At 42.9% G+C, this 14,808-nt stretch overlaps 1 protein-coding gene across 7 annotated transcripts in view; it reads right to left on the bottom strand.

Moving 5' to 3' along the window:
* The window catches only part of LOC140430568 (uncharacterized), a 230,938-nt gene that overhangs the window by 207,207 nt on the left and 8,923 nt on the right, over window positions 1–14,808 (bottom strand). For all 7 annotated transcript variants that reach the window (XM_072518129.1, XM_072518128.1, XM_072518125.1 and 4 more), the window contains exon 2: window positions 4,154–4,420. In XM_072518129.1, coding sequence (XP_072374230.1) covers window positions 4,154–4,202 — 49 coding nt within the window. In that variant the 5' untranslated portion in view covers window positions 4,203–4,420. The remainder of the gene's footprint in view (window positions 1–4,153; window positions 4,421–14,808) is intronic.

The following is a 14,808-nucleotide window of genomic DNA, read 5'->3' as shown; positions in this document are numbered from 1 at the left end:
GCCATCTAAAACACCGCCATGGTGATTTGAGCAGTGCCGTCTTTCCTCCAGTATTGCACATGCATGGTGCTGGCAGTACGGGGAGACAGTGGCGTAGTGGTATTATTGCTGGACTAGTAATCCAGAAACCCAGAGTAATGCTCAGGAGACCCAGGTTCGAATCCCATCCTGATAGATGGTAAAATTTGAATCCAATAAGAAATCTGGAATTCGAAGTCTAATGATGACCACAAAACCATTGTCGATTGTTGTAAAAACCCATCTGATTCACTAATGCCCTTTAGGGAAGGAAATTTCCAGGTCTGGCCTGCACAGCAATGTGGCTGACTCTTAAATGCCCTCAGGGATGGACAATTAATGCTGGCCAGCTAGCGACGCATCCCATGAACGAGTTTAAAAAAACGCAGCCTTAAGAATATTCCCTGACCGTCTTATCATGAACTGAAGATCCCTTTATGTTCCAATCCAAGGAGAATGCTCACCCCTGGAACTGTGCATGGGAAACACTTCCTTGAACTAACCGAATTGAAAAACAAATAAAAGAAAATGATGGAAATACTCAGCAGGTCAGGCAAAATTTCAGAACTTTTTCTTGAGGTATGTATTTGCAGAATTACAACCATCCTATCAAGATCTCTGTGCAAACATGAATTAATTGAAGTAGAGACAATGACAATGGGTCACTCACCCATTGACTTTCAACAAAGAGCTTCAATGGAACATTAACAAAGTTACAAGGACCCAATTGAATCCTTTTGTGACAGTAAGATCTCCTCATACATTTCTATTGCTCCAACATCTTGCTACTCCTGTGGCTTCAGCTGAGCTAGAGGTGGGCTGTTTTCCCTTCTCTGATACATGAAATGCCATGTGACAGACATGGGAGGGTCACACCAACGACTGGCCTACCTGCATCTGTACTGGGACAGGTTTGCTCACTGGGCCAGGACATAGCATGTGTGGCTCTATCAGTGGGAGAAGGCAATGGACGAGAAGCAAGGTCTTTTAAGCTGAGCCTCCAATGCTGTCAACCCTTTCTCCATGTTCCCTCTCAATACTCACCTGGACTTCCTTGTCAACCTATAGTAAGGTGCAGACTTGGCTGCACGTGTTTGTGTTATTCAGCTATGAATGGAGGTGAGATTTTGATCAATGTTGCGTAAACTGGTACCAGTGTGGGTGGGTCATTGATCAGGGTCAGCTTGTACATGTCTTCTCCATGAAGTTGACCACTCTTCTATTAGAGGTGGTTCAATGTGAATGGTTGAGACACCATGGCACTCGTGCTATAGATGGATCCTCCATTTCCATACAAGGCATTGCACTGCCTGTGGAAATTCTGATTGAAACACACGCATTTCCTGTTACTGCTCCACTGGTTCCCTTTTAGTGTTGATTTTTGAGCCTCAGCATTTGTATCCAGCTGAGCAGAGACTAAAGGGTCCCTTTGACAAGGACTCTCTAATCTTGCCCTTGTCTCCAGTATCTGCTACTGCCCACATTGCGATGTGCGTATCGGCACCAGAGGAGGGTGCACACGACTCGTGGTTTTTATTCTTTCATGGGTTGTCAGTGTCAACGGCTAAGTGAACATTTATTACCCATCCCTAATCACCCTTCAGAAGGTGGTAGTGAGCTGTTGTCTTGAACCACTGCAGTACATATGGTGTAGGTAGACCTACAGTGCTGTTAAGGGGGGAGTTCCAGGATTTTGACCCAGCAACAATGAAGGAGCCGGTGTGTGGCTTGGAGGGAAACTTCCAGGAGGTACTATCCCCATGCATCTGTTGCCCTTGTACTTCCAGGTGATAGAGATTGTGGGTTTGGAAGATACTATTGAAGAGCCTTGGTGAGTTGCTGCAGTGCATCTTGCAGATAGTAGACGGTGCTGCCATTATGCATTGATGGTGGACAGAGTGAATGCGGATGCGGTGCCAATCAAGCATGCTACTTTATCCTGGATGCAGTCAAGCTTCTTGAGTGTTTTTGGAGCTGCACTCATCCAGGCAAGTGGAGAGTATTTCATCCTAACTTGTACCTTGTGGATGGTGGACAGACTTTGGGGAGTGAGGAAGTGTTATTCCCTGCAGAGTTCCCAATCTCTGACCTGCTCTTGTAGTTGCGGTATTTATATGGCTTGTCCAGTTCAGTTTTGGTTCAATGGTAGGCCCAGGATGTTGATGTGGGGGCTTCAGCATTGTTAATGCCATTGAATGTCAAGGGGAGATGGTTGGATTTTCTCTCGTTGGAGATGGTCATTGCATGATACTTGCGTGGTGTGAATGACACTTGCCACTTAGTTGCCCAAACCAAAATGTTGCCCAGGCATTGATACAGATGGGAACTGACCACTTAAATATGAGTCATGAATGATGCTGAACAATGTGCTATCATCAGCAAATATCCCCATTTCTGACCTTCTGACAGAAGGTTACTGATGAAGCTGCTAAAGATGGTTGGGCCTAACACGCTACCCTGAGGAACTCCTGCAATTATATCCTGGAATTGCAATGAATGACCTCCAACAATCACCCGCTTTTCTGCTAAGTATCACTCCAACCAGTAGAGCAGCACTGTTTACAACATTTTCCATCACTTTGCTGATGCGATGGTGTAACCTCAGAATGCTAGTATTCCTTTGAAGACTCCTTGGGTTCATCTCCTGGTCAATGCACTAGTGGGAGATGAAAAACAAGTATTAGTGCTGTTCACAAGTGTAATAGCTCCAAGTGTAGCATATTGTAGATCATGACATGTAAATTATTGGTGACATTGATTCAAAATGAGTGATAATTAAGTGTTAAGTGGCAATGTAATAGATATCTAATGGACTACGTGAATCTCTCCATCAGCCAATACCCTGTACTGCTCCCACTCTGACCATCCAAAGTTCCTCCTCCATTGAGTTCCTCCATTGAGGTCAGAGTGGTCATGGTTACAGTTCCAATGCCACCAACCCACCCTCATCCCCCCGTTTGTTGCTTCTAGGTGGAATTGCCGGCGCCCTTCTCCTGCAACAAAAGACAGAGGAGTGTGAGATGTGAGAAAAATGCTGAAGATGGAGGGTAAACATTTGAGGGTATTGACTGTGAGAACTGGGTGCAGGAGGCCAATAAGATGCATTTGAAAATGAATGCTGTGTGTTGAGATGGAGATTTGAGGAGGAGGCTAGAGCGGAAGGAATGAATTTTGACAGTAAGATGTGATGGTCAGATGAATGCAGGACAGGAAAATGCTAGGGAATTGAGAGAATGATGGCTGCGAGCTGAGATATGTGGGACTCTCACCTTGCAAGGCCGCATAAGGTTATCAAACTTTTGCTGGCACTTGATCCGGATCTTCAACGACACACTTCTGCTTCTGGCAGCCTCTGAGACGTGCAATCAGTCCTGCTCGGTGAGCCTAACTGTCCTCAGAGATTAATAATTATCTCCATGCCCCCACTGCATCAATCTTCAGTTCCAAGAATGAGTCGGTGAATTAGGGGGGGAAGTGCCTTTCCATGTTTTCCATCTATTCTACAGGTCTTTTCGCTTCCCACAGGATTGTATGTTGCAATCTCTGCTGCCATTGTGAGTCCTTCGTGGCAGAAAAAAACAAGGAAATTCCCACAAGATCGTCACACTTTGGTGAAAACATTGATTTCCTGATTTCGATGGGTTGCTACATGGGAGCTCCAAGCAAATGCTAGAATAGGCTTCTCACAACAAACAGAAAGGAAAATTAGTGACTATTGAAAATCCCTTAACAAGTGGCTGACTCAGTCCCAGTACCTAGACAGATTTCATTGTGTCAAAATAAACAAGTGTTCGACAGGTGAGCTTCAGGCACTTTACAGTGGTTCTTATTTCAGCCAAGACTTGCAATGACTTTAAAGGGGTATGAAGGATAGCATCAATGATAAGATGCAATAGCAGGATGCACAATGAAGGACACCTTGACTGAGAAGGAGACAGGTCAGGTAACGACTATTAGAGTTGATCATAAGAGAACTTTCCTGCACTTACCAAATATTGACATCAATATCAAAATAATCTACATGTTGCGCTGAATTTGAGCACACATCTGAAAGATGAAAGCCTTAATCCAGTCCTCAACAAATATGTAGTTTCAATTTGATATTTACTCAATACATCTGTTGATTTGAACATACCTTCTTTGGTTGGAGTGGAATCATCTGCTTCTGAAACACTCTCAGACATGTCTGAAGTTCCTTTGTGTTTTCCTGTTCCTTTTTTCTTTGTACTATACAGTTGCTTCAGGCTAGGACTAGCTATTTGTTGTAGTGTCAGTCGCTACAAAAGACTTAGGTTGCGTCTGTTGTGATCTGTTTTTCGCTGTTGGGTGCAGTAGAACTGGAGCTTGCAGCGGTGCCATTAACACTCTTTACCTTTGTTTGATTTTGTGCAACATTCTCTTGCTACAGGAAAAGAGTGCAAAATATTTACTTCACAGTTTGAGTTAATTTCCAAAGCTAATAACTTGTCAACTTTTTAATAAACACAGGTTGGAATTTTCTTTAAAAAGTCAGAATTTTCTGTAACCATTTATCATACTCGTATTTCATTATAAATCCAATTGGAAAATTTTCCAGAGTATTCATTAACACATGAAATAATTTATTTCTCAAGTACTGGAGACAGAACTTTGTAAATGTAAAGCTACAAAGTGTGTTTCTACAATATATAAAAGGAAATCAAGGTCGACATCACATTTCAAACAGCTATGTACCAAGATTAGAAAAAGTATTTGTACAGAAGGTTTTGGAATGTAGCACGCTGCAGGAATTCCTTAGGGCACCATTCCATGTCCAGGTTTGTGTCGAGCATGAAGCCCATTCTGTCCCACATAATAATATGTTCCAGGATTTCAAACAGAAAGGGAAGATTGAAGATAAGTCCTTACTTGGAAAAAATTGTGGTTTACTAGGTGGTTGAAAGTATTGTTTTTGAAGGATATCAGAGGTATACTGAAGGATATGGACAGGTTGAGTGAGGATTGTGGTAAGGCAGGGGCTAAGGAACCAAAACTTGGTGGTCAGGAAGTAGGATAGGAAAGGACAGAAATAACAGGTGATGGAGCTCAAGAATTAAGTAGGTTTAAGTGATGTTTGGGAGGGGTATGTGAAAAGAGATAAGTTGTAATTAACTTAGAAAAGCATGAATCGTATCACCAGATGTATCTTCAGCTGGTCCTATGCTCTGGAATTCCTTCTGCACACCTCTCCGTCTCTCTATCTTACATTACTCCATTAAGACACTCCTTAAAACTTACCACTTTGACCAAGTTTTTGGTCACCTGTCCTAATTAGGTTTTATTTGCGTTCATGGTATGAGTGTGTTGCTGGCAAGGCCAGTATTTATTGCCCATCACTAATTGCCCTTTACAAGATAGTGGTGAGCTGCCTTCTTGAATTCCTGCAGCCCATGTGGTGTAGGTACATCCACAGTGCTGTTGGGAAGTTCCAGGATTTAGATACAGAGCCAGTGAAGGAACAGCGATTATATTTCCAAATCAGGATGGTGTGTGGCTTAGAGGGGAACTTGTGGGTGGTGTTGTCATGCATCTGCCGACCTTTTCTTTTAGATAGTAGAGGCAGGGCAGGGATCTGGAAGGTGATATTGAAAGTGGTTGACTATGTTGCTGCAGCGCATCTTTTAAATAATACATACCGCTGCCACAGTACATTGGTGATGGATAGAATGAATGTTTAAGATGATGCTCAGAATGCCAATCAGGTGGGCTGTGTTGTCCTCAATGGTGTCACACTTCTTGAATGTTGTTGGAGTTGCACACATCCACCCAAGTGAAGAATATTCAATCACATTCCTGTCTTGTGCCCTGTAGATGGTGAACAGACTTTGGAAAGTCAGGAGATGAGTTATTTATTCAGAATTCCCAGCTTCTGACTCTGCTCCTGTAACCTGTGTTTATATGACCGATAAGTTAAACCTCGAGTCAATGGTCACCCCAAGATTGTTGATGGTGGGAAATTCAGTGATGGTAATGCCATTGAATATCAAGGAGGAATGGTTAGATTTGTTTTTGTTGGAGATGATCATCACCTGGCACTTGTACAGCACAAAAGATACTTGTCACTTATCAGCACAAACCTGAGGAGCGGCACAGTGGTACAGTGGTTAGCACTGCTGCCTCATGGCGCCGAGGACCCGGGTTCGATCCCAGCACCAGGTCACTGTCCTTGTGGAGTTTGTACATTCTCCATGTGTCTGCACGGGTCTCATTTCTGAGCTTATATGTTGTTGTAGTGAAGGTCATTGATGAAGCGGCTGAAGATATTTGAGCCTAGGACATTACCCTGAGGAACTCCTTGGCCTACAACAACCACACCCACCTTCCTTTGTGCTAGGTATGATCCCAACTACAGGAGAGTTGTCACCCTGATTCTCAGACCTCAATTTTATTAGTACTCTTTAATGTTGCACTCAGTCAAATGTGCCATGATGTCAACTGCAGTCAGTCTTACTTCACCTCTGGAATTCAGTTCCTTTGTCCATATTTGACCAAAGCTGTAATGAGGTCTGGAACTGAGAGTCCTGGTGGGACTCAAACTGAGCATTGATGAGCAAGTTATTGCTGAGTAGGGCAGCACGGTGGCACAGTGGTTAACACTGCTGCCTCACGGCACCGAGGTCCCATGTTCGATCCCGGCTCTGGGTCACTGTCCTTGTGGAGTTTGCACATTCTCCCAGTGTTTGCGTGGGATTCGCCTCCACAACCCAAAGATGTGCAGGGTAGGTGGATTGGCCACGCTAAATTGTCCCTTCATTGGAAAAAATGAATTGGGTACTCTAAATTTTTTTTTTTAAGTTATTGCCGAGTAAGTGCCATTTCCACCACTTTGTCAATGATTGAGAGTAGACTGCAATAAAACTTTAGCGAATGGCACTGTTCTTTGGGAGGCTCATCTTAGTACTTAAGCCGCATGTTGTCAGGGTCCATAGCCTTTGCTTCAACCAATACCTTCAGCTGTTTATTGATATAATGTGGAGTGAATTGAATTGTTTGAAAACAGGCATCTATGATGCAAGAAAATTCAGGAGGATGCCAGGATGGATCATCCACTTGGAACTTCGGCTGTAGATGGTTGCAAACACCAATCTTGTCTTTTGCACTGATATGCTGGATTCCATGATCTTTTAGGATGCAGATGTTCCCGGAGCCTTCTCCTCTGGTTAATTGTGTGATTGTCCACCATCATACGTGATTAAATGTGGCAGGACTGCAGAGCTGAGATCTGATCCTTTGTTTCTACAATCTGATCCTTTGTTTCTGAGATCACTTACCTTTGTCTATAGCATACATGTAGCCCGATGTTGTAACTTCAGATTGGCACCTCATTTTTAGGTATGACTGGTGCTGCTCCTGGCATGCTTTCTTGCAATCCTCAATGAACAAATGTTAGTCTCATGGCTTGAGGGGTATACCAGACCATGAAGTAACAGGTTGTGGTTGAATATAATGCTACTGATGCCCTACAGTGCCTCAAGGTGCCCAGTTTTAAATTGTTAGATCAACACCTAATGTGTCCCATTCAGCCCACTGATAATGTCACAAGCCTTGGAGAGTGTTCCAGTGTGAAGAAGGAACATCACTTCCGCACAGACTGTGTGGTAGTAACTTTTATCAATATTATCACAGCTCCAGGGTCCCAGGTTTGAGTCCCGGCTTGGGTCACTGTCTGTGCGGAGTCTGCACATTCTCCCCGTGTGTGCATGGGTTTCCTCCGAATGCTCCAGTTTCCTCCCAGAGTCCAAAGATGTGCAGGTTAGGTGGATTGACCATGCTAAATTGCCCTTAGTGTCCTAAAAAGGTTAGGTGCGGTTACTGGGTTACGGGATAGAGTGGAGGGGTGGACTTAAGTAGGATGCTCTTTCCAAGGGCTGGTACAGACTCGATGGGCCAAAATGGCCTCCTTCTGCATTGGCTATACTGTACCATTCACTGTAACTACTTTAGCCTATTTGCTTGTCTAATCTGTGGGACAGCTCTCTGCAAATTTTAACACAAGTGCCCAAATGTTAGTGAAGAGGACTTTGCAAAATTGGCTAATCAGGGTACACCATTGCTGTTTCCAGTGTCTTGGTTAATGCCAGGTGATCCAACTGGTTTGACTCTTATTCAACTTGGTTCAATACAACTGAGTGGCTTGCTTTGCCACTTCAGAGGATAGTTAATGGTTCAACCATGCTACCATGGGTTTGAAATCACATGTATGCCAGACCACAAAAGGGAGGCAGGTTTCCTTCCCTGAAGGGTGGTTATGAAAATCTGGTAGTATCATCATCACTTCCGAGACTGTTACTGTGCTCCTGTTCTACTTCTGAGGCTGTATAAGACTCTGGTCAGACCCCATTTGGAGTATTGTGAGCACTTCTGGGCCCCATATCTAAGGAAGGATGTGCTGACCTTGGAAAGGGTCCAGAGGAGGTTCACAAGAATGATCCCTGGAATGAAGAACTTGTCATATGAGGAACGTTTGAGGACTCTGGGTCTGTACTCGTTGGAGTTTAGAAGGATGAGAGGGAATCTTATTGAAATGTACAACATACTGCGAGGCCTGGATAGAGTGGACGTGGAGAGGATGTTTCCACTTGTAGGAAAAACTAGAACCAGAGGACACCATCTCAGATGAAAGGGAGGATCTTTTAAAGCAGAGATGAGGAGGAATTTCTTCAGCCAGAGGGTGGTGAATCTGTGGAACTCTTTGCCGCAGAAGGCTGTGGAGGCCAATTCACTGAATATCTTTAAGACAGAGATAGATAGGTTCTTGATTAATAAGGGGATCAGGGGTTATGGGGAGAAGGCAGGAGAATGGGGATGAGAAAATATCAGCCATGATTGAATGGCAGAGAAGACTCGATGGGCCAAGTGGCCTAATTCTGCTCCTATGTCTTATGATCTTATATCTCTTTGTGACTTAGGGACACATTTTGTTTTTAATAAGCATATCAAGATGTGTCATGGAGGCATTATGTTAAACATGCCATATTTTTGTATTCGTTCATGAGATGTGGGCATTGCTGGCTGGGCCAACATTTATTGTCCATCTCTGATTGTTCTTGATGTGAGTGGCTTTCTAGGCCATTTCAGAGGGCAGTTGCTATGGATCTGGAGTCACATGTAGACCAGACCAGGCGAGAGCAGCAGATTTCCTTCCCTAAAGGACATTATTGAACCAGATGGATTTTTGCCAGTATCAACAATGGTTTTATGGTCATGATTAGATTTGTAATTCCAGATTTTTTATGGATTCAAATTTCACCATCTGACATTGTGGGATTCAAGCCCATATTCCCAGAGCATTATCCGGGATTTCTGGGTCTCTGGATTTCTAGTCCAGTGACAATACCATACATGTACAAATTGTTGCAGTTTATTGTTGTATGATGATTTGGCCATGGAAAATGAGCAAGTAATATTAAGAGCTTGATGAGGCTAAGCCATATTTGATGATGGACAACCAGAATGGTGACTGGTCACCTGTGTGACCGCTCACTCCATGGCCGCTACCGGAAGCATGGCTGCTGCCTCTCTAGCCCCAGCAACAACGGGCTTTGGGTTTACAACAGCCTATTGGGTCCCCTCAATGTCAAGGTCAGTACTAACAGCAGGCATATCTGGGATTGGTGGCGCTACTGGCTCTTGTGGCAGCTCTTTTTCCCTCAAATGGTCTAAATATTCTCTCAGGGTCTTATCCTGGGTTATCTCGTATGATACTGGCCCAGTCTTATGCCCAAGACCCAGCTCGGACCACTTCCAAAGTTCCTTACAAAAACTTGGTTGTTTAGTTCAAATGTTCCCTCCGCCTGTGATAAGTCAGGTTTTCTTTTTTGAATATCTTGCCTTGACTCCACGCTTCCCACCAAATTTGGGAATATGAGGCACAATCTGGCACACAACCGAAACCTCATTAGCAGTTCTGCTGGAGTTATGCTTGTAGTTGAGTGTGGGGTGATTCCAAATGCTAATAGAAACTGCACGATCTTGGTATCTATGGATGCTGGCAACTGCTTCTTCATCCCAAATTTGAAAGTTTGTACAGCCCCTTCTACCAAACCATCAGACAAAGGGTGGAATGGTGCTGTTTTGACGTACTTGATGCTATTGAAAATGACAACTTTTTGAAACACCATGTTGGTAAAAGCAGTACCATTATTGAAACCAGGACTTTGGATACTCCATGAATGCAAAAACATTGACGTAGTTGTTTTTACCTTTGCATAAGAGGTAGTGGACTTGGTTTGCGTCCATCCATTTTGAGTGTACACGCACTAATAAAATTAATATTGAGCCCATGAAAGGGCCTACAAAGTCAACGTCAACGTCTCACCCAAGGCATATCAGGCCATTCACATGGGACAGCAGCTGACAAGTTCCATTGTTCTTGACATTTATTGGGCACATTAATTATGTTCATTATATTGGCATCAATGCTGGGCCAAACATAGCTCCTTGCCAACATTTCCATTTTAGATATGCTTGGGTGGGTGTCATGAAATTCTTTCAATAATCATCATCTTCCAGGATTGGGAACAACCACTTGCGCCCCCAAAAGGAGTACACTGCTTTCACAGCTTAGTTTGTCTTTTTGGTTCAGTAAGGCTTTATTGCCTCAGAAGCTGGACCATAGAAATCCCCGCTTAATATCATATTTATGACTTTCGACAGTACAGGGTCTTTTTGCATCCAAATTCTAATTTGTTTTGCAGATACAGGCAGTTTCTAAGAAATTTAAAGTCATAATGTCTTCTGGTACTGGTGGGGGTATTGAACTTACAGGTAATGGAAAGTGGAATAAAGCATCAACATAAGCTATCTGGGTCCCAGGTTGATGCTCCAAGGTCTACTCGTGTACTCAGCATTAACACCGAGCATTGTATCCAGGCAGAGGCAATGGGAGGGATTGCTTCACCTTCCTTGAATAACCCAAATAATGGTTAATGGTCCTCACTATTGTGAAATTCCTTCCATATCCACATTGGTGGAATTTTTTGATGCTGAACACGACTGTAAATCTTTTTCAATTTGGGAGTACCCTTTCTCCGCTTCAGAGAGGGTTCTCGACACGTAAGCGATTGGCCTCTCTGTTCCATCATTCAATCTTTGAGAAAGTGTCGCTTCAATTCCATTTGGAAACACGTCGCTGGTAGAGACAAGCTCCATTTTTGAGTCAAAATGGACCAGTAGACCACTGGACAGAGGTTATTGCTTCACCTGATTGAAGGTCTCATCCAGAGACGCCTTCCAAAACCACTTTCGGTGTTTCTTCAGTAAGGTGTGCATAGGTGCTAACAAGGTGGCCAAATTCAGATGAATTTACTGTAATAGTTTACCATATCCAAGAAGGACTCCAGCTCTGTAGTATTTTTGGGGCCTGTGTTTTCCTGTTGGCTTTTCTTCCAAGGAGTGCAACCCTTTTGAGTCTACTTTGTAACCCAAATAGGTAATCTAGCTGGCCCGAAATGTAGATTTCTCTTTTCTTAAGCCCACACCAGCATTCATGAACCTCTTTAATACTTCCTCCAAGTTGGTTAACTGCTTGTCTCGCGTGGAACCAGTAATTAGCACATCATCTAAATAAACTGCACTCTGGGTTACCCCGCTAATGAATTTTCCATTGTGCACTGAAAAATCATACACACCGACGTTACACCAAATGGTAAATGGGTATATTCGTACAACATGTGTGGCCTTCTGTGTGGTGGTGGTGACATACTCTCGGGGTGATTCATCTAATTCCAGCTGCAAGTAAGCATGACTCATATCTAGTTTAGTAAATGCAAGCCGCCAGCTAGTTAAGCATAAAGATCTTGATCTTAGGTATGGGATACAAGGCTAATTTGGCCGTTCAATTGACAGTTTTCAATCCCCGCAAATGTGGACTGTCTTGCCCAGTTTGATAAAAGGGACGATAAGTGTAGACTATTCTGCGAACTGCACTGGTCTTAAACACCTTGAAGACCTAGGCATAGGTTCAGCTTCCACCTTTTAAAACATGGAATAAGTGTGAGTTGAGCTGACTGCAGTCAGTAAGCTACCAGAATCATCGTGGTCCCCTTGATTTTAAGGGCCTCTCCCATTTAAGTAGCTAGCCTGGTCATAGTGATCCCCAGCTTCAATAGTTGGACCCAGTCTTGTAAGTAATCGTAGGTTTGCCCCCCTATATTGGATGTCAAAGCCCCTTTGTCCACTTCCATCTTCAAAATACATTAATTTACTAGCAATACCACGGTTATTGGGGACACAATGCCTACGTCAAGTGGTCTAACATCAACAGTTCTGCTCAGGTGACTAGTACTCCCCCAGACTGTGGACAGTCTGTGGATGCTGGCCTCAGCCCCCATCCCGGACAGGGTAGGCTCTGCTTCCTCTTACATCTATGCCTTAAGTAACATCTTCGACTGCACCTGAAACACATTGCATCTTGGAACCTAAACTTCTCATTGGTGTGGTTCCCCCACATCTGAAACACGCGTTGAAATTTGTTGTTTGATCAAGATGACGGGTTTTACCTCAGTTTCCCTTCCTGTTTGAACAGGCACTCTCGGCTCCGATGCTGCTACTGCTCACGGTCCCTCTCCCCAACAGGTGGACCTCACCCCGTGCGCTTTTCAATTCTTCACTGCTTTTTTCTATGCCTTCCATGGACAAGGCTTTTTTTTTAAGTCTTGCTCTGATTCAGCAAGCAATTTCTCTTAAATAGATGCGCTATTTATCCTGCACACCAATCTATCCCATGACATATCATTCAGGGATGCTTCAGCTTTCAAGATTTTGCCAGTTTCCTTACTCTGGCCATGAACTGCAACAGATTCTCCTGGGGCCCTTCCCATTGAATTAAGTTTGTACCTCTGAAGAACTGTAGAGGATTTTGGATGATAATGATTCATAACTAACTCCACGAGTTGGTAAATGATTTTGAATGAGGGGCTTCAGGGAAGGTCAAACTTCTTATGGCATTGTATGTCTGACTGCAGCAAGCGGTGAGCAAAATAATTATTTTTCTCTTCCCCTTCTTTATTTGTGTTCTAAAAAAGTAACACATACCTTCTATGTATTGTACCCAATCTTCTTAATTTGAAAGATTTGAGCTTACCATAAAATGGCATGATTCTTTTGAGGTATACTGAAACAAATAAATTGCCTTCTTCTCTTGTCTTTGCAATTGGAGCAGCGATTTATTTTCTCTTTGTTCCCAATGTAGTTACAAAATCTCCGGGCGACCACCAGAGGATAAAGACAACTATTTATTTACAAGTAGAAAAACTATTTACAAGATACAGCAACAGCAAACCACCCAACTCCTACAATCTCCTAGTCCAGGCCTTGACTGCAGATATTAAAGTCCACACTCGGCTTTGGTCCTTGCGTGCTCCCACTCCACTGGACGGGGAGTCACATGGCCTCCAAGATTTGTCAAAACCTTGGTAGAGAAGGTCACCTAGTCTATAAGGCTCGCTGTGACATTGACCATTGTGCACAACTTTTTGATTGTCTTAAACATATCTTTCACTCATTCAAACTGGTGACTTTTGTTCTACTTTCTCAGATGCCTCCTTTCCACGTTGAAATGTGCAGGCTACTCCAGGCTTTCTTCATACCTCTAAACCTTGACATGAAGGATTAGTCTTGTTGCTGTTCTCTGCACTGCTTCACACACTTTAATGTTGTTTTTGTTTTACTGGGACCAGAATTAACATAGTATTCATGGTGTGGTCCAACTAAAGCACAGCACATGGTGATCACATCTACCTCTGACCTAGGTTTATTGTTTTGCCTATGTATTTAAACATTTTTGGCTTTGTTGATTGCTGCTCTACATTAATTGGATGTATTGAGAATTGAGTTATTGAGATTATCAGTTATCTTTCAACTTCATCCTTAACTATTTTAATACCAGTCTTAGAGTATGAATGTTAACCTTTATACTAGAAGCAACATATTGCGGATGCTGGAAATCTGGAATAAAAACAGATAATGCTGGAAAAACTCAGCAGATCTGGCAGCAAGTCTATGAATAGAAAAGCATATGGATAGACTTGAAAAGTTAACTTGGGTTCTCTATCCACAGATGCTGCCAGACCAGGTGAGTTTTTCTCGCATTTTCTGTTTCTATTACCTTTTATCTTTCCAGGTTCACAATTTTATAGTAGTCGGCTTTAAGTTTCACCTGTCATTGTTCTGCCCTCTTACACACCACCCTGCATCTAATTATTTAATTTCTGAGCTGCTTTATTCAATTATATTGTTCCTCTGAACCATCCGATCATTTCACCAATTTTCTTAATCAGTCATTGATAAAAATTAAAAATAATGTTAGTCCCAACACTGATCACTGGGTCACCTTAGTCAGTACAGCATCCTCCCATACAACCCTCTGTGCCCCCCCCCCTCCCTGCTGATTAACAATCTGAAAACAACTTCCCTAAACATCAATGTCTATTCACTTTTATCCTTTAAGTGAACTTGTAGTCTTTATCTGGAACTTTAACAAGTGTCCTTTGGAAATCTATGCAAACCACATTCTAGGATTTAGCATAGTCCACTTGATTTTATCACCTCCTCAAAGAAGTCTAGATCTGTCAGACTTTATCATCTCTTTCTGAAACTGTGGTAACTATGCAATTTATTAGGGTACTGTTGTACAAGATAATCTTAAAATTTACTCCTAACAACTGAATCCATTGAAATTTCAGATTAGGAAGAGCTAGTTATTTCAGCAGCCAAGATACTTTTCAGAGTTGTTTTATGATATGTTCAGCAAGGAAATAGAACCTTGCTTTA

This window comes from Scyliorhinus torazame, chromosome 10 (assembly GCF_047496885.1).
Source record: "Scyliorhinus torazame isolate Kashiwa2021f chromosome 10, sScyTor2.1, whole genome shotgun sequence".
Classification (NCBI taxonomy): domain Eukaryota; kingdom Metazoa; phylum Chordata; class Chondrichthyes; order Carcharhiniformes; family Scyliorhinidae; genus Scyliorhinus; species Scyliorhinus torazame.
The sequence above is the reverse complement of the archived record's forward strand: the minus strand, read 5'-3'. Positions and strand labels throughout refer to the sequence as shown.